At 49.2% G+C, this 20,445-nt stretch overlaps 1 protein-coding gene across 1 annotated transcript in view; it reads right to left on the bottom strand.

Moving 5' to 3' along the window:
• Cracr2a (calcium release activated channel regulator 2A) overlaps positions 1-13,859 on the bottom strand; it is a 70,521-nt gene extending 56,662 nt beyond the window's left edge. Inside the window, exons 1-4 of the mRNA XM_005365345.2 lie at positions 13,630-13,859; positions 10,073-10,184; positions 8,805-8,970; positions 6,279-6,425 (exon numbers count right to left, since the gene is read on the bottom strand). Coding sequence (XP_005365402.1) covers positions 6,279-6,425; positions 8,805-8,970; positions 10,073-10,184; positions 13,630-13,845 — 641 coding nt within the window. The 5' untranslated portion in view covers positions 13,846-13,859. The remainder of the gene's footprint in view (positions 1-6,278; positions 6,426-8,804; positions 8,971-10,072; positions 10,185-13,629) is intronic.
• Between the last annotated feature and the right edge of the window lie 6,586 nt (positions 13,860-20,445).

Genomic DNA, 20,445 nt, shown 5'->3' with positions numbered 1-20,445 from the left:
CCAGCCAGCAGTGTGACGCTCCAGCTAGCAGTGTGCAGGCCCAACCAGCAGTGTAGGGTTCCAGCTAGCAGTGTGGGGCTCCAGTCAGCAATGTGGGGCTCCAGTTAGCAGCGTGGGGGCTCCAGCCAGCAGTGTGGGGCTCCAGCCAGCAGCGTGGGGCTCCACCTAGCAGTGTGCAGGTCCAGCTCCCTGCCACAGATGCTGCAAAACCAGGTCCAAATCCTGCATTCCTGCTCCCTTTCTCTTCAGTCTTTTCTTCAAGGTGCTGGGGATTTGGAGAGGTCTTTGAAGCCAGTCGAGTTTCTTCTAGGCAAGGATGTACTAACACCATCCAGAGACTAAAGCACTCCTCCCTTTCTAAGGGAAGGCGTGGCCATGACCTTGGAGAGAAGATGTGGTGATACTCTATATTTTGGTCACACATCATCATGAACTTAAGCTCCAGGCAGTCTCAGACAGTGAGCCCCTCACCATTGCAGATGGGATAATGTATGAGAAGTGCAGACAGCCAGCAAGATGGCTCAGCAGGTAACAACACTAACTCACAAGCCTGGTGACCTGGGTTCAATCCTGTGAACCCACAGTGGAAACAGAAAAACAGTTCCTGGAAGTTGTCTTCTGACTTACACACATGCACACACACATGCACGTACACACACGCGCGCGCACACACACACACAGACTGTGGCACACAGCTGCACTTTTCTCTATCTAACTAAAAATAAAAATAATTTAAAACATTTTCTTAAGGGAGCTCATGTATTTCCAACCCAAACTGTTTTTGTTTGTATGTGAAGAAAATTACTCAGATCAGGGGAATGAGCAGGTGCTCAGGTAAGGGGCTGAGTGAAAAGAAGACGCAGGCTTTGACTTCTGGGAGGGTACGGAAGGGGCACGATTCCCCCACAGTCCACCGCCCAGTGATGCTTCCACCAAACAGACTCCTGTGTGAAACTGACAATGTACATTTGCAACTAAGATTGTCAAGATTTCCAGATCCCCCTGGAATCTGAGCCAGGAAAAGTGAAGGAAAGGGGGAGGTGTGGGGATCAATTACATTGCTGGGCACTTGAAGGACAAAAGGTGGGAGAGCCTTGAGGCCCTTCCCCATACACCCTGCAATGCACCAACCACCACAGGGTGGGAACCGTCATCTGGAGAACTCCAGAGGATGGAAAAAAGCAGGTTCTGCTGCAGCCAGCTTTGAGTCTCAAGACTCACCACTGCCCCCTACCGTCTTTGCCAGGTAACTGCAGGCTCTGAACAGCAAACAAAAAACCTAGCTAAGGTTTTCACTGTTCTTTGAGGTTGGTCTCTGTGCATTAGAGTACAGACGGGTGGAAGGAAAGGTAAAGGTATAGAGAGAACTGCCAAGGGATGAGATTGACAATGGATTTCAACATAGATGGCCTCTTCCTAATTGATTCTACCACCTGTGTAAACCACCGCCACAGCATGGCTTCACCCCCAGAAGCAAACCACTTTTCATGGGTCAGGTCTGCAGATTATGACTGTGATGTGCACAGAACACAATGGCTCATCACCTTTCAACTTGCTCCCCGGGCAGCGTCAACAATGTGTGGCGCCCTCAGATCGCGTTATACCTGTAAAACTCCCTCATTTGATTAAGCCAGGCATCACCAAGCATCCTCTACCTCAGCCAATGCACATGACCAAACTTAGATCATAGCATTTGTGGGCTGGAAATTAAAAAAAAAAAAAACTAGCAGTCTCTGAGGGGCAAGAAATGACGAGGCTATCTGGAGCCGCATGGATTCAGACCGATCTTTATCTGATTGTGTTTTTTGTTTTGGGGAGTTTTTGTTTTGGGGGGTTTTTTGTTGGATTTTGGTTTGTGGACGCCTTCTGGAAGAACGAACTGGAGTAACTTGTCTCAGTGTGTGGTCTGAATCCTACCTGTTCCACGGCCACCTGGATGCATGGCCACGCCTATTCCCAGGCCCATTGCTGAGACCTACGTGTTTAGTCCCCCTGGGAGACGGCTTTAGGGCTCTGTGGCATGTCCTCTGCTGATTCCAACACACATGAATATGTGGGAGCCACCACCAAGGCCTTCCAGGAGGCAGTGTGCACCGGTGGCATGGAAGGGCCACCTGCCATGTACAAAACATGTTGTCATTCTCTTAGGAGTCAAGGCCAGGAGCATGATGGCTTCCCTCCCCTGCTTCTAGAGCTCCGCACCAGGGAAAACAGTGATGCCGGGATGGGTGCTGGCTGCTCCGGTGGCGGGCTTGTCCTACTGTGTAAGTCCCTTCCTGAAGTTTGAGGGGGCCACTTAGGGCTTTAGATGGACAAAGTGAACTAGGGAACCAGGCCATGGAATTATGGGGATAAGCCTGAGTTAGATTGGCAGATCAGCCTTACTGGCCTCTGATTCAGGAAGCTTTTGGCCCTTTCCAGGCAAAATACTATATAGTCTCAGCCTGATTAAAAATAAAAATAAAAAAAAACATAGACTTAAACTCTTTCCCACAGTCAAGTGACCTAGACTCCCCGAGGTAGAATCCTGACATCCTTGGGACTCAGAAGATCCCTCTGGGTCCATGAAGCTCCATACAGCTTCACTGTTCATCCCCTTTAGAGGCTGCTAGCTTCTTTTGGTTTCCAGAAAAGGGGGAGTGCTGAGAACCCTTTCCATGGCCAAGAACTTCCTTATTCTGGCAGCCAGAAATTCTTCCACACGTTTAACAACCTATAGCTCTTGCTATGGTGTGGATGTGAAATGTCCCCACCGGCTCATGAAACCTTGGTCCCTTGGCAGCATTGTAGGCCCTTTAGGAGGCGAGACCTTGGTAGAAGTAGATGCTAGAAGGTGAGCCTTACGGGTGCAGCCTTACTTGCTACAGAGTTGGCTCTTTCTCTTCCTCCTTGCCCCTCACACGTGAGTGCCCCTCTCTCCCTCCATGTGTCTGTGTGTTTCCTGGTCTCCTGAGATGAGAATCAGCCACTGGACACTTATAAAGCCATTCTCAGCCATTTTGTCCCAATGACCGACTATGTCCTCCAGCCACGAGTCCAGATCAGTCTTCCCTCCCCACACCACCTGCTTCTCACCAGGTAACTAGTGCACCCCTTATGCTAGAATGCAGTTTCCCCAGTTTCTGGGAATGAGAAAGACGGCAGCCGAGGTATCGTGGCACGCTTACATCCTCAGGGGAAAGCAAGGCCTGGAGGGAGCAGTTCTTACTGAACACTGGACAGAGGCTGTGGGCTCTCACCCAGGCTCTTGCATTTCGCCCAGCCTCCTGGGGCTGGTGTTCCTTCCCAATGGACATGCAAACAGGATAGGAGATGGTTGCTTCCAGATAGGTCTCCTCCTATTTCAACCATATCCATGGCAACAAGGGTAGGCAGGCCCTGATTCTTTCTGACAACACTCTGTGGTTGGTCTCTGATATCAATGCTTTCCTGAGCATCCCCTCTTCCGGGGGCAGCATCCTCTCCCTCCTACAAACTGGATGTGAGGAAGAAAAGACACTCTCCATCCATTGTAGCAAAGCTGCACCCCAAGGTTTCCAGTCCGGCCTGTGGAGCTGAGGACAGAGCTGAACACAGGGAACGCATGCCTCACTCAACCAGAGGGAGACCAGGCCCAGGAGTCAGCCCCATTTTCTCTGGGCCCCATAGGAGGAAGAAGCAAGCTGTGAGCCCTGCGAAGAGAAGCAGGAACGTTCTGCACCTCTGCCCATACTGCTCCAAGCTCCAGTTGGGGTTCCCTGGTCAACACTGGGCAGGCTTTTTCCAAATCTGCCTAGTCAGAGTGACCATTCGCTCCTCAGGGGTGGTGACTAACTCAGAGCCTGGCATAGAAGATGTGATAATTAAATGCTGCCCACTGGTAACATAAGTGTCAGTCGATCCGGCATTGGGACTGAGGGGGGACGGGACACAGCAGCCATGACTTGCTTCTGTCCCTCCCAGCCTCTGTGACAGGCGATCATTTCAGATGGAATTGAAATGTCACACCTGTCCCGAGCTGGAGTCGGGCAGAGCTGAACTCTGGCAGCTCAGCAGAACTCAGGGTTCCCAGGAGGCTCTGGTTCCATCTTGCCTTAGGAAGCGCTTTCCTTCTCTGAGCCTACTTCATTCTCTGAAGCCAGGACACATCCTCCCCTAACAGGCTCGGAGCTTGAAGCCTCACCTTGTGTCTCTTTCAGAGATCATTTAAGTCTCATCCCCTATTTCCAGTTTCTTGTTTCTTTCCTGAGCTGCCAAGGTTACGAATCACAGGTGCTTTACAAACCATCTGGCCCACTGCCAAGATGTGAGCAATTTTTTTTAATAAAATAAACGAGACTTTTATAAGTCTCTAATAGAAAATCTCACTGTCTCATGAAACACAAGCAGGAGCTATCTTACAAAACTTGGCTTTCAGTCGTACATACAAAATAAAGTAAAGACTGCAAAGAAAATTGCATTTCTTCTTTCTGGCTGGTCATAACCACAAAAGGTCTGAAAAACTCTCAACCCATTCACACATGTTGTCAACAAAATAGCCCATGCACGGAGAGGTAAAGCAAGTAACTCCTAGTCACACAGCTTGTAAGTGTCCAGACCTGGGTGTAGTAATAGGAGCGGCGGGGCTGCGTCCCCAGCACCCCAGCCGCCTGGCTAGCTTATGCCAGAAGTAATTACACACAAACTGTATTCGTTTAAACACTGCTTGGCCCATTTCTATCTAGCCTCTTCTAGGCTAACTCTCGCACCTGGACTAGCCCATTTCCAATCAGGTGTGTAGCACCCCAAGGTGCGCTTACAGGGAAGATTCTAGCCTATGTCCATCCTGGATCAGAGCTTCATCGATGGCATCTGCCCAGGAGAGGGGAGCATTGTGTCTCTCTCAGGCGTCTGACCCCGAGAGGAGAGCTGTCGAGTCTGAGCTCACTTCCTCTTCCTCCCAGCATTCTGTTCTGTTTACTCCACCCACCTATGTTTTAACCTATGAGGGCCAAGCAGTTTCTTTATTGCTTAACCAATGAAATCAACAGATTGATATATGACACTCCCACATCACCTGGGCAAGAACTCCAGCTCTTCCTCTGTCCCGCATGGGTCTTCTACTCCCTACTACCTGAGACTCTCTGGTCCTGAAGCCAGAGAGTCCCCCAGGGTGAAACTGGCAGACAGCACAGAGCCCCTCCTGCCATCACCCTCCAAGCCTGGGAACTGGCCACGATCAGCCTCAGCCAGCAGGACTATTAGACAGAGGATGGCTATAAAGGGGATGAGATGGATTTGAACACATGGCCAAGAGTGCCCTTGACTTTCATCTCAAGAATGTTAAAAGCGATTATTAAATTAGGGCCTGAGTACTTCCTGCGGCCACTCTAAGAGGCTCTGTAGCACGGCAGGGGTTGCCTCTCAGGAGTGGGAGCAGCAGAGAAGGCCTCTCTGTGAGAGCAGGGGCCAGGCAGGCCAGCTGCCCTCAATTCAGGAAACAATTGCTCTCCTTAGATAACAAAATGACCACCTCCCTGTATGACAGGGGCCTCCTGTCTTCACTATGGCTCCACTCAACCAAGTCCCCAGTGCTGCTGGGGTCAGGAAGGAAACTAATCCATGCCCCCTGCAGGGACTTTCCAGATGTGCAAACAGAGGTTCAAAGAGGACAAGAGCCAGCTAGCTGCCAAGCCCTGCAAGAATTGCTTCAGATGTCCTATCTGCCAGCCCCTTCCTCTCAGGCATACACACAACGCTAGCGGACATCACGTCAATGTATGGCCTAGTGATGCCACATTGGCATCACCTAGGATTATGCCAAAGCTCAACCTCTCTCTTTCAGCCAGACGAATTCCCAAACTGACCGAGATACAGCGAACAACAGTTATTACTCCTTTGACATTCACAGTGTTCAAATACAAGTGTGATCTCATTGGCACATCCAGCTCTGTGAGATGGAGACTGTTACCACGTCTGTCTTACAGGTAAGAAAGACCTGGTCAGTCATCAAACTCAGACCATAATACCCAATATGGACAAGTTCAACAGAATCGCCACATGTGGGCTGCTCATGCATGCTTCAGCAAAAATAATAACAGTGGATAGTCCCTAGCAAATGGGATAATGCACATAAAATATTTAGAAAGGCTTCCAACAAACAGAAGGTGCTTACTAAGGGCGAGCTGGGACTGGAAAGCAGATAGAGCATTCTGGCAATAGCACTTTGACCCTCCTTGAGAGACGGTGACAAATAAACACTCTATAACGAGCCCAAAGGAAGAAGGGCACACCCCACCTGGGCCGAGATAGGCACCTACTTTCTGAGGGTATACTCCAGTTCATTCTTCTGCTCGTGGGCTTCCTGGAGCTGAGCGAAGATCGTGGTGAGTAGGTCTTCGAAGTTGGCCAGCAGGTGAGGTTCATCCTTCTTCAGCTGCAGCCACAGTTGCCTGACGTCACTTTCACTGTGAGGGAAGGAGACACGGCAACAGGGAGTGTGTAAGGGAGGGTCTCTGGGAAGTATGGGGACTCCCGACAGGGGAATGAACAGCTAGAAACACACCCACATCGCCTTAGAAATAGCAACAGCGAGAGTTGATGGCACAGTGTTCGCTGCACACCGCCTCCCTCCAGCCTCACTATGACCCGGGGGACAGAAGGGGCATGCTCGGACCATGGTGCAATGGGTGCAATGATAGATCCAGGCTCATGCCCAGCAGCCTGACTCCTCCTGTGCTGCTCTCTCACTGCGACACTTCCTTCCTCTGTGAGGGTCATGATGGACTGACCACACTGAGCATGCACGGCAATGTCCTGGCCAGCATCGGGAGAGTGAGAGGACCCTGGAGGTAGCTGGGTAGAGTCAACACAGAGAGCCGGAGAGGGGGCCGTTGCCCCTGGGAAGGATGTCCTCCCTGCTGAGAGGCGGGCGTGCTGTCTTATGGGTGGTAGAATGTAATTATCCCAGTTACGGAAGGAGGCGAATACACAGCATCCCACTGGGGTCTGGTGGCACTGGGAGAGACTGGCAGGGGAAAGGATGGGGAAGAGCCAGTCTGAAGGAGGCGGAGACACAGACAGACAAATGGGAAGTCAGACTCTGCGGTGTGCAGGGAAGAGGTGCGGAGTCACAGGTCACGAGAATCACCCGCAATCAGGCATCTGCAGTGAGTACTCACCTAGAAGAGCAACAGAGAGACAGGCCATGGCAACCTTGTCACCAAGCAGCGGATGTGCAGAGCTGCAGGTGCGGGTCTCCCTCTCCCTCTCTGCACCTAGTACCTACAGCTGTGATTGCAGTACACGCAGCACAAATCTGACTCTTCCCTCATTGAATCCTAAAGCCAATATGATCAGAGAACAGGGCCAGACACTCCCAAGATAAAGGAGAAAATCCTTCAGGCCATTGCAAACACTGTATTCAGAAGCCTTGCTCAGAAGTGATGCTGGGTCTGGCCATGACAGTAGTGTTCTCAGGGCACAGATATGACCCTCTGTATCCAACAGAAACAATTACTGATTTCTGAATCCACTTCCTGTTAGGGAATGGTCATCACCTGTCACCCCCTTCCTCCTCTTCTTCCTCCACTTTGTCCTTCATTTCCATCCTTTCTTACTTCTAGCCCATTCAAACGTCTGCCTATTCATTGAGACCATTCGGTCACCCATCCACCTATCTATCCATCAGTCCTCCATCTGTGCCTTCCCTGCCATGCTGAACTGACCTCCTCTGAAGTTGTCAGGAAAATTGAATCTTCCTTCCTTTATGCTATTACCATCAGGCCACAGAAAAAAGAAAGAAACGAACAGAGGCTAAAACTCTCAACTTGTGATAAAAAGTCATAGCTCACTAATGGGCAAAATCATTCCCCCAGACCTCCAAGAACAGCTGTGTGTCTGGATGCCCACTTCTGGGTGCTACCTCTTGTGAGACAACCAGGCGGTGTAGTTAGAGTGGTCCAAGGAGGCCCACCAGTCCGCCCCTCTGCTTCTACTAGAACAACTCACAGGCTCTCTATTGAGCAACAGACAGCTCTGAAGCCATGCCAAGCTGCTGTGCTCTTTGTTTGTGGTTATTGCCATCCTGAACAGGCCCCTCGGGCTACCGATGAACCCATGGCAGTGGGAATGGGGACTGCCACTGTCTTCTCTGTTGGCCATTAGAGGCCAATCTAGAAACAGTCTTTCAGATGTATCATCTTATCTTAGTTCTACGCAGGCATTTGACGTGGTCCTCAGTGTGACATCTAGTGAGCACTGTCTCAAAAGTCCTTCAGGAAGGTGTCCGGCTCTTGGCAGTGCCCTCTCTCTCCTTCATAAGGAGGATCTTATGAAGTCCCTGGCAGTGGTACCTGGGCTCTGGCCTTTTGTCCGATGTGAAGCTGAGTTGGGAGTCTGACTGATGAGCTCCCCAAATGTCTGCCTAGGTCCCCGCCTTCTGTATCCTGAGCATCATCCTGGGTTGTTCACAGCCCACCTTCCTACTCATCCTCTCCTCCACCAGTCACACTCTCTCCTGGGCCTCTTCCTGGATCCTTCCTGCCTGGAACACACCTTTGCCAGCCTTCCTCACCTCTGACATTAGACTGGTCTATTACGAGCAGGACACTTCTCCGCTGACCTTGCTGGATCGCTTTCCCCCCTGGGCCCTTCTCTTCCTGAGGGCATTAAAGCATCCCCATCCTGCATGAACACACACCTGCGCCATCTATGGTGCAGGGCACCCTTTGCAAGGGGAGCAGACCCAAGGCCTGCAGTGATGGCAGTAGACAGCAGGAAGTGAGGACAGTGGAGAGCGTGGGAGAGAGGTAAGCAGGAATGGACAGGGCCCAGCATAGACTTACTCTTCCAAAACCTTCTGGGCTCCAAGTCTATCCATCAGCATCTGGAACTGTGCTTCCTCATCGTGGTCCATGCCTTCCACATCCTCACCTCTAGATTGATACACCTTCTCCATCTGCTTGTCAGCTTCCTCCTCACTTTGAGTATTTTGACTGAAGAAGAAGTGACCTGGGAGAGCAGAGAGCAAGGACTTGAATCTGATATCCTCAGCTCAGGGAGGACTTGACTTCCTCTTTTCCCGAAATCCATGCAAGGATTGCCCTGGAGAGCAGAAGGGGGTCCCTCAATAGCAAAGATCCATGGGGCACCGCATCTAGAGATGGTTCCCTCTGATCTTCCATTTGCATTCTGACAGAGATGCCAGAGCCTGGAGACAGGCCTGGGAAGTAGGCTGGCTCCTCCGCGGATCTCTAAAAGTCAGATGGAGAGCATGTGTCTCTGAAGGATGTAGCTCAGGGGTAGAACATTTGCCTAGCATAACCAAGGTCCTGGGTTCAATCCCAAGTACTACCACCAAAGAAGAAAAGCATGTCTTTTCCTGTAGCCACATTAAGCAGTAAGGTCGTTCCCCATCACTCCCCAGAGGTCTGCCTTGCCATCCCCACCATCAGCACCACCACACACATACAGGCAGCTCTCTCTATAGTCACGATGGCTGGCATGACAGCAGTGTGTCCCATCCTCTCAAGTCAACGAAGAGCTCCTGGAGATCAGGAAAAGCACCTGATTTGTTTAGGGAAATTACATGGCCCTTTGCAGGAGGCAGAGAGATGGAGAAACTCTGGACGCAGGGTCTGAATTCTTTATCATGCTCCCAGACCTTAGTTCTCTTTCCCGCTGGTGACCTTGAGAATGACTGGGCTATTCAAACCTAGAAACTTCTGAGAGCCACCACCTCTCAGCTGGACTCAGGCCGAGCTATCCTGTTGTCACACTCGTTTGCTGCTTATTTTGTCTATCAAGGCAGGAAAGATGGGGGAGAAAATCTGACACCGCTTCCTGCTGATGCCATACCTGCCTGAGCTCCCATGTGGGGACCATGGCAATGACCGTCGATAGGCACAGAGGTTGCCATGGTATGAACAGCCAAGGTGGGCATGTACAAAGAACCCCATAATCTACTCCCCTCAACCTCTGGCTCTACACCCCCAAAGAAAGAGCTGAAAAGCTCCAGAGGCGGAGTCTCAAAGAGGTGGAGGGAGGGGAAATATATGTTACACAGCTCAGGGAGGCTGCCAGCCCTGGGTGCCCATCAGCCAGCAGAACTTACTGAATCCAGTGGTGAACTCCTCTGGGGTTAGAAAGCCATTGCCGTCAGCATCCAGGGCATCAAAGACGTGCTCCAGCTCTTCCAGACTTAGGGGTAGCTCCTGATGTAGCCTCTGAAAGCAATCCAGACCACACTAGTCAGCATGCTGATGGTCATGGGGGCCCAGAGCATGGCTCAAGCCTGCAAAAGTCTCAAACATTGTCCTCCCTTCCATATTAATGAAGAGACCCTCTGTTGGGTGCCAACCAACACATCAGACAATTTTCTATATGATTTATAAAGAAACCTATGCATCTATTTACATTTAATTCTCATGATACCCCTTTGGGGTAGATATCAGTATTCCCATTTTAAAGATGAAGTTTAAAGGTGAATTGCTAGCCCTAGGGTCATACAGTCAAGAAGTCAAATCCAGGTCTGCCTTCGAAGCCGGCACTCGGAGCACTGCAGAGGACCAATGCTGTACAGGACTGGATAGGTAGCTCTAGGTAGATTCCTAGAGGATGTGGTGTGCTGAAGGAAAGTGAGACCACAGATGGGAAGCCAGAGACACAACACCCGGCATCTGGAAACCACTCGATCCAAGCGGGGGAGAAGGGGAGGGGGGCTAGCGGCACAGGCCTGTAATCCTAGCTACTCTGGAGGTTGAGACAGAAGGATGCCAAGTTCAAGGACAGCCTGGATAACTTGGCGAGACTGTGTTTCAAAATCAAAAGTAAGAAACTGGCTGAGGATGTAGGCCTGCACAAGGCCCTAGGTTTGATCCTCAGCACATAAATAAATAAATAAATAAATAAATAAATAAATAAATAAACAAGTGGAAAGGACAGGGAGAGGGAGAGGCCCATGGAGCCACTGTGTGCATCCTGGTCTTTCCTCTGGGTACTGTAGCCCCGGTCTCTGGCCTCCATCTTTGGAGGCCCCAATCTCTGTGCCCACCAAGCTTTGACCCCTCCCCAGAGAAGGGTCAAGGCGAGCCTGCCAAAATCTTGACCACTCCCTCATTGACCACTCCCTCAGTGTGTTTAAACTACTTCCCAGGAAAATTTTCTTGTGGCTGCCCCCCACCCCTGTGGTTGAGTTAGTAGCTTCCGGGTTTCCCCTCCGGGCCACCTGAGAGCGCAGGAATCTCATTAAACCTGGATATTTTTTTTAACATGGCTTGTTGTGATTTGGCTTGAACGCGATTTTTGCGTGGGCAGAGAGCTCGCATTAGGAAAATTCCTTACAGGTACCCCCTTTCCTGAGTCACGCTACCTCACACATTATGTGGGTCTTCCTTGATGAAGGCCTTCTGCCCCAGGACCCCAGCGCTACTCTTCTAAGTAGTTGTGGACTTATTTGGTTCTTTGGCTCTGAGGATGCTGCATAAGTCCCCTCCTAACTTCAAGCGACCCCCCCCCCACACACACACACATGGTGTCCCACTCTAATTTGAATGTGAAATGTCCCCCACAAGTTCGTGGGATTAAATGCTTAGTCCCTCAGCCGATGGTATTCTAGGAGGCTGCGGATCCAGCTGGTGGAGGTAGGTCAGTGGGGAGGGCCTTGGAGGTTCAGAGCCTGTATCCACTGACAGCCCCGGGAATGAGGCAGCTGAGCTGTTGACACTTCCCTCTGGCGTCTGTCTGTCTGGTGTGAAATGGCCCCAGGCCAAAGCAAGCGTCCTCCTCTACCTAACAACCCATCTCCAAGTGAGGAGTCCCAAGGGACTTCGTTACCTCTCAGCTGGCCCTCCTCCTCAGGAACCCAAGGGCCAGCTGCACAAACGCCTCCTGTGCCAGTGACTGACAGCCTTAGCCGGCATGCACAGGGCTTTGGAGGAGGGAAAGTGGACGCACATGTGGACATTTGGAGTCGGCAGGTGTGACAGCCCATGACACACCTGGAGGGGGTGCTTGGCTCACAGTCTTTTAGCTGCTGAGCCATAAAGCATCATTTGGCGGGTCTGTGCATTAACGGTGGCGTTTGGTACACATTACCAAGTGGGAAGAGAGGCTAATGGGAAAGCCATTTCGAAGAACTGAATTAAATATGAATGGGGTTTTTGAAGAAAGGAAGGAGAGGGAAAGTGTATGCAAGGACTCTAGAAACTCAACAGCACAGCAGGCATCGGCAGTCCATAAACCAGCTGTGGAGGAACCACAGGGACGAAGTCAGGGTGGGAGAGTGTTGGATTTGTAAGTAGGAAGCTTACTGGCTCCTTTGGAAATGAAAGACATTCCCCCTGGAGGTAGGCTGAAACTTCCCCAACTCCCATCACAGCTGGATCCCAACACTTTCTTTGGGATTCGATTTCCTCCCTACCTAGTGAGCTTCTGGTTCCTGGGCCTGGCAGAAAATTGATAGCTTCCATTATACTTTAGCTGGAAAGGATCAGGAAGGACATCCAAGGTTAGCAGACCCTCGGGTGGCCTTTCACCCTTTGAACCTCTATGTGCGCCCGTGAACGCACAGGTGCCATATTAAATTTGCAGATGGTGTGAACCAAGGAGGGGCCTTCAGACTCAGGCTCAGCCACCTTCCTCAAGCATGTGGCTACACAGTTTTACCTCTGTTCAAGTGACACTCACATTGGAGAGGAAGCTGGAGGAGAGCCATCTTTAAGGCCAGAAGTTCACACACTGCACCCTCTTCCGTTGGGTAGCCCCAGCAGTCTGAGCAGAGCTGTTTCCTGCCTGTGGCATGCATAGCTCAGCTATTCTGAGCACCATCGGGAGAGCTGAGGCTGTATCAGCCTCTGCCCCATGACAAACTGCGATGTGATTGACTTTAGTAGAGTAGGATGGTTGGTACCATACGGGCCTGCAGTGGGCCATTTCATTCTCAGGAGCTGTTGAAGGGACAAGGGGACAGAGAACAAGGTAGAAACATCCTATGCACGATACTCCTGGTGCTAAACCTGCAATTGCCTAGTTTTGTATGGTCAGTGAAGTAAGAATGGCTTTTACATTTTTAAGTGGCTAGAGCAGGGGAAAAAAGGAAGTCATGGTGACACAAAAGGAATTATATAAAACTTAAAGATCATTTCAAAAATGACCTTTTTATTTTCAGTACTGGGCCTTGAACCCACGGCCTTTGAGGTACTAGGTAAGTGCTCTAATATTTAACTTCATCCCATGCATTTTTAATTTTATTTTTGAGAAAAGATCTCACAGAGTCACCCACTGGCTTTGAACCAACAGTTCTGCCTCCACCTCCTAAATAGCTGGGTGTACAGGAGTGTGCCACCACACCCCTCTATGTAGGTTTTTGTGGTGCTAGAGATTAAACTTGGGCTTCATCAATGACAGCTAGACAAGTACTCTACCAGCTGAGCCACATCCTGGGACTCCTGTGGTATAGTAAATGCATCATGTGACTACCACCAGGTCCAATAGCCTCGGGGTGGAGTCAGGGAAGGAAAACAGCCCAACAGCAGGTAAGGGCCGTTGACTGAACAGAGACCAGGTTTCCCCGCACAGTACACACTGGCAGCGGTTCCAGAGCTAAGACCTTTTCTGGAAAGAACTCTGGCAGGGATCTCATGTGAAGCTCGAGGTGGAGACCCCTCTCACCTGCATGTCCGTCCTGGCGATGAAGCCCTTGCCCTCGGCATCACATGTCTGGAAGAATTCCTGTGCCTTCCTCCGCATGACACTCTGGACTGGCATCTGCTCCTCCACCTCCAACCTCTCTGGGCGGTCCATCTGCTCCAGGCAAGCTCCACATTCCTGCCACCCAAGGCCTGACATCTGGGAGCTGGAGTCTGCCCTCCCCTCGGGGGTGGCCATCAGACCTGTAGATTTCCTTGTGGATTTTCAGAACCTGAGCAGCAGAGATGGGGAAAAGAAGGGTGTGACTAGGGTGGAACAAGACAGAAGAAGAGCAGGAAGGGAGAGAAACTGTGTCCAGATCTGGTCATTGGCGCGTGCTGGCATCTCTTAGCAACCAGCTCTTAATTACCGGGCTCAGGACCAGTGTGGTTTGCAGGGATGGTTGATGGATCATCCAGTCTGTCAAATGAGAGAAGGGAAGGGATACATGGAGACTGAGAGGAGACGGGCTAGAGGGCACCCTCTATGCTCCAAATTTAAAATAGCCACACAAGCCGGGCGATGGTGGCGCGCGCCTTTAATCCCAGCACTCGGGAGGCAGAGGCAGGCGGATCTCTGTGAGTTCGAGACCAGCCTGGTCTACAGAGCTAGTCCCAGGACAGGCTCCAGAGCCGCAGAGAAACCCTGTCTCGAAAAACCAAAATAAAATAAAATAAAATAGCCACACAACACAGAAGGAGATGAATGGACACACAAACTGTAGTGTGTATGTGAACACAACAGTAGCTACCCTGCACAAACAGGGAGTGAGTAACAAAATGGATACATTTCAAACTGATCACACAAACACAAGAAGCCAAGGACTGATATGTGCCACGTGGTCCTGTTTACATAAGTTCGTTTACAGTTGTCCAAGTTTACTCCTGCATTTGGTGACATTTATGGAAAATGGAAACAACCATGGCAGAAAGGCGATACAGAGTGAGGAGGGATGAGAACGAGGCGAGCTGGGATACGGATGGATATGATCCCTGTCGTCATTTCCTGAGTGGCATGTGAAGCCACAGTAGATTCACAGATCTACTAACTCATTCATTGATCCATACCGGCCTCTCAGTATCCCTGACGGATTGCTTCAGATTCCTCACTCTGCTCAAAAATCTGCAAGTGTTCCAGCTCCTTATACAAAATGGATTGTATTTACACAGAACTTATGCATAGCCTGCCGTATATTTTATTTGTTTATTTAGAAACAGGCCCTCACGGTGTAACCCAAGCTGACCTCCTATTTGTGATCCTCATGCCTCCATCTTCCATGCACTGGGGTCACAGACATGCATCACTGCACCTGTCTCCTACCACATGCCATCTAGAGAAAGTGTATAATGTCTGCTTACAGTGTAAGCGCTGTGCACACAGTTCTTACGCTATATAGTCTAGAGAAAACAGCTTACACCTGCTCAGTGCACACCCATGGCTAGCTGGATGTAGAGCCTCCACAAAGGGAAGACTGGCTGCATTCATGCATACACACACCATACACATGTATGTATGTACGTATGTGTGTATATGCACACAAATCTATGTCAAAATTTATCAGGCTACAGACTTCAAAGTCATGCAGCTTACTGTATGTCAATAACCCAATGAGTGTATGGAGAAGGAGGAGGAAGATAATCAGTCGTTGATGTGTTGGAACCACTACCACTTTCTGTCTACCCAGGCCTAAACATTACAGCCTAGTCTATTGCATATGTATATGAATATATAATTTTGTGTTTAAGGCTGTTTTGTCTGCATGTGTGTTCTGTACATCACATGTGTGCAGTGCTCATAGAGGCCAGAAGAGGGCATTGGATTCCCCTAGTCCTGAAGTTACAGATGGTTGTGAGCTGGCATGTGGGTGCTGGGAATGGAACCTGGGTCCTCGGGTAGAGTAACTGGTTCTCTAGACCACTAGCCACCGGTATATTGTATTTAACCCAGAACCCTGATTTTTCCTTGGATATTCAATTCTGTCAAGGAGAAAAATGGCTAAAATTAAGCAATTTCCCTGTGGAAACTTGCAGACTGCGCAGGGAGCTAAGCAAACCTTACACCAGTGGTTCTCAATCTATCTAATTCTGTGTCATTATAAGTTCCTCATGTTGGGGTGACTCCTAGTCATGAAATTATTTTGTTGCTACTTCCCAACTGCAATTCTGCTACTGTTGTGAATTGTAATGAATCTCTGACATGCAAGATATTTAATATTCGAACCCAAGGTTGAGATTGCTACCTAAGCACATAGAAGAAGGGCAGAGTTCCTGAGGCCCCTGGATTGACTTGAAATCTTGGCACAGCTTGTGTGGGTCTTCCAAGGCCAGTGGGGGACAAAATAGTGGAAGCAAAACTGCTTCCATCTCCAAGTAAAGTGGAACCCCTGTCCTGGGCTCAGCTATCTCCCACCTGAGAATGCCCAAGGAAGCCTTAACCTTGGAGACAGACAGGATTCCTGTCTTCAAGATTTGCTGTTAGAGAGGCTGGTGAGATGGCTCAGTGGGTAAATGCACTTGCCATGCAAGTCTGGTGAGGCTAGTTCAATCCCCAGGACCCAGGTAAAGGTAGAAGGTGAGAAATGACTCCATAAACCTGCCCTCTGACCTTTACGCTCATATGCTGGCACTTGTACACACACGTGCATACACAATAGTAATATATTTTCATTTTTTACTTAAAAGATTTTCACTAGCTCAAAAGACATTACAGCCACAAAAAAAGACAAACTGAGTTCCACCCTTCTCCCTCCCTCCCTCCCTCCCTCCATCCATCCCTCTTTCTCTCTTTTTCTCCTGACCAAACCCAGGGCCATGCCATGCTAAGCACACCCTATCACTGAGATACATCTCTCAACTGAACACTCTTTGTTCCTGCCTGTGACTGAGTTTCTAAACCACTCTTTTCCTCTGGGATAATTCCATAAAACACTTTACATGCAGATGCAAATTATCCAGTCTTCAAATATTCCTAGGAAGACTTCCCAGTTCTCCAGAGTAATTCCGGCAGCTTGAGTGTGCAATCAGAAAGTTTGTAGATCAAACCTAGATCCCTCCTGAGGGTTTAAAGGGAATTTCTCCCTTAATCTGGTCTTCAGCTGCTACTTCTCTCCCCACTTTACCTGCTGCCAACTTGAAGGCGGCCACTAAGTCACACAGATTCCCCTTGAATCCCTTCTGCAGCAGGCAGTTAGGAGATCAAAGTCCCAAAGCGTCCCTGGGAGCCATTCAAATCTCTTCAACTATCCAGGTTTCAGTGGTAAGAGAACCCCTGTGTCGTGGGACCCTAAGTTCACAATGACTCGCTCAGAGTCAGCGGGGCTGAAAGTAGACAGTTCTTGCCAAACAACAGACTGAGCATACAGCCACCCTGCTTTTTTGCTGGGGATAGAACAAAGCGTGAAAGGACCCTCACACTTGAGCTTCTGGGAGGTGGCACAGCAGAATGGGAAAAGCCAAGTTGCCCAGGTTCAAATCCTGCCTCCGTCACTGCCTAGCTGTGTAACACTAAAAGAGTTAGGTGACATCTTCAAGATTCCTTTTCCCATCTGTAAAATGCAGGAGACAGGGCAGGCAGAGCTGGGAATAAACATTACCATCAAGAGAGAAGAGATTTGCTACATGCGGGGTAGCATTTGTTGGGGGGTATTTGACAAGCTGATCTCTTTCCCATAATAAAACAGCATCTTCCTCAGCTGTCCTTGGGCAAACTACCTTTTATCATTGCCACTATTGTTATTGGGATATTATCATTACCACTATTACAACTATTGTTGTTGTTGAAATCCAGCTGGCTTCCTTCACCTCGGTATATTTCAGCAAGCCAAATATATATATATATATATATATGTATATATATATCATATCATATCAATTAGTAACTTTTTTCTGTTGCTGGGATAAAATGCCATGACCAAGGCAATTTACAGAACGGAGAGTTTAGTTTTACTTACGGTTTCAGAGGGATAGGAATCCACCATGGTGGGAAGACAAGGTAGCAAGATGCAGGAGTGGTAGCTGGAGTGAGATGCTGAGAGCTCAGATTTTGAACCACAAGCACGAGAGAGAGAGAGAGAGAGAGAGAGAGAGAGAGAGAGAGAGAGAGAGAGAGAGAGAGAAGAAATAGTGAAGGCTTCTTAATCTCTAAGTGATGTACTTCCTCCTGCAAGGCTGCTCTTCCTAAACCTCCCAAACAAGGCCACCACCTGGGAGCAAGTGTTCACATGCCCAAGACTCTGGGAGGAATGGTTCTCATGTTTCAGTTTCTCATGCAGTCACATATATCTTCATGAGCTTTCATTTCTGCCCCTCTCTCTCAGGAGTAAGAGGAAGGGGGAAAGTGAGCAAGCACATGAAGAAAAAAGAAAAAAACAAGGTTCATTAATCTAACATGGACTGTTAGCTGGATGGAACATAGTGACGTGGCCTCACCACACCAGCCCACCAGGAAGGGGACAAGCCTCCAAAAGGGTCAGCTGTGTGCAGACACCATAGATAAAGACTATCTAGCTTCCCTCTGGCAACCTGCTGTAGCTTATGCAATCCTCCAGTGAGCATCCTTTCTCCTCAAATTAGGTCCAATTTCCATGTTCTAGCCTCCAGGGAGACAGGGAACAGCTGCATTACCTCTGTGAAATAAGTCTTCCAGGTTCGGACAGCTGTTATTAAACACCCCCCGCCCCCCCCACCACCACACTGTCCTGATCTATTAGAAGATACATTAAAAGCCCTGGCTAATGGCTTCAGGTCTCACCAAGATGGTTGCTATTCATCCTAATTCCTCTAATAATTAGTGGTTGTAAACCACTTTGAAGATAAAAGGCATTTTATAAGAGCTAAGTTCTATTATGATTAGCTTCCCCATACTTCCTCCCCAGCGCTGATGAGCACATCAAAGCCAAGTGCAGTCCCGGTAAGCTAACTGCTGCTTAATTAGATGTGTCAAGGCGGCTGGTATATACGAGAAAAACTGCTGCAAAATTTATCAACATGAGAAGAGTGGCCGCTTTCTTCCTAATGTGAACAAGATCTGTTCAAAGGCTGTCAGCTCAGATGCCTGGGAGACAAGGAGCTCAGAAAGTGCTAATACAGACTCCAGGTCGGCGAGGGAAAGGCGCTCTCAGCTCCTGCCTTTGCATAACATCTTGTCAACAGGATTCTACATGCCCTGTCTTTTGATTTTTGCAACCATGCTGAGATGTAAACAAGAAAAGGCACACAGTCTCTGCTTCATAGATGAGCACCCTGCATACGGCCATGGTTTTGCAGCGATTTACATCAGTGTGGTGGAGCTGACCCTGGCAATAGGAACAGATGCGCCGTGATTGATGGCACTCAGACACTCTGAAACATTTGTACACCATTGCCGGGCTCCCGGGTGCTCTCGCTTCTCATTGCCTGCACCTGTGCTTCTTATAGAGCCGACTCAGGCTACTGGTCCACAGAGGTGAGGCCAAAAATGCCCATAACTTTCCTCAATGCTTCTTAATAGCTTTCAACTAGTGACCGAGCTGTGTGTGAGGGTGAAGGGTCAGTACCCTTGTCTCAGAGAGGGCAAAGGTTGAGTTGTGGGCTGTACTCCCAAGCACTTGGCAGGACCAGAGCCTGGATCCTTGCCCCAGTTCTTGCTTTGGCTTCTTCCCCTTTGCAGCCTGCCTCCACCCTCTTACTGGACTCTCCTGGGCACATTCCCTCTCAAAAACACCCACATGTAAAAATCCCTCTTGGGCTAGGCTTCTGCAACCCCATGCCAGGGCCATTCTCCTGCCTCAGCACTTAGGTGCATTTTGCATATTTTCTACAGAACCCATGCTCCTAAATTCTCCTAGCTCCAGATCTTCCTTTCCAAGCCCCCAATCTTCAGTGATCTTCTTTCAGCCCTATGTTTTCAAATCCCAGGTCTGAGTTCTCAAAGGTTTTCTTTTGTATCATGATACCACAACTGTTTCTCGAGGAAGTCTTTATGCTTCTCTTCCGATGCAGACATCATTAAGGTAGGCAGGAGGTGCCATGGAAGACGGGTGGAGGAATTTAAGAGTTGCTGTTTCCTTGGCGAGTTTACACTATGGCAGGAATGAGTCACAAATAAAGAACAGAGGGCGGGAGGAGAGCCACGCGTGTGTATGATGAAACCTCTCAAGGTGCTACCCCAAAATGAGCAATTATTATTGTTCCTCGATAATTCACCATGAAATTTAACTCTGGCTTGGGTCATTTGCCTGGTTTTTGTTACATTTATCTGTTTATTTATGGGTGAGGTAGGAGACGGTGGGTATGTGCCATGACTCACATCTGGACGTCCTAGGGCAGCTTGCACGGGGCCGGTTCTTTCCCCACCATCTACGGCACAATGAGTAACTACCTTGTCAGGCAGCTCTCATTTATCCAACTTTTGAATCAGAAGGTATTAACAAATGCTTAAGAAAAGCCGGTTGTCATGGAGATCATCAAAACGGGCAAATAACACCATTAGAGGAACTTCCATTTAATTTGGTTTGCCCTGTCAGCACCAGGTTCAGAGCGGCGTCTCAAAATCCTGCTTCTGGGAGCTTAAGTAGTCATTTTAGTGGCAGACTACGGATTTCAACTTAGGTCCTCTTTAACATCTCAGTTTCTCTCTCTCTGTAAAATGGGGCTATGAAACTTTGCAGAGCTGCTGCAAAGAATTATGTGTATTGATACAATACTTGGTATATAATGAGCATAGCAGAGTAGGTAATTACTACTTTTTTAAAACTTTATTTTGTTTGTGTGTGTGTGTGTGTGTGTGTGTGTGTGTGTGTGAAAGAGAGAGAGAGAGAGA

The sequence above is a fragment of the Microtus ochrogaster genome, unplaced genomic scaffold (genome assembly GCF_000317375.1).
Source record: "Microtus ochrogaster isolate Prairie Vole_2 unplaced genomic scaffold, MicOch1.0 UNK1, whole genome shotgun sequence".
Lineage (NCBI taxonomy): Eukaryota > Metazoa > Chordata > Mammalia > Rodentia > Cricetidae > Microtus > Microtus ochrogaster.
Note: the sequence above shows the minus strand (reverse complement) of the source record. Positions and strands in the feature narration are given on the sequence as shown.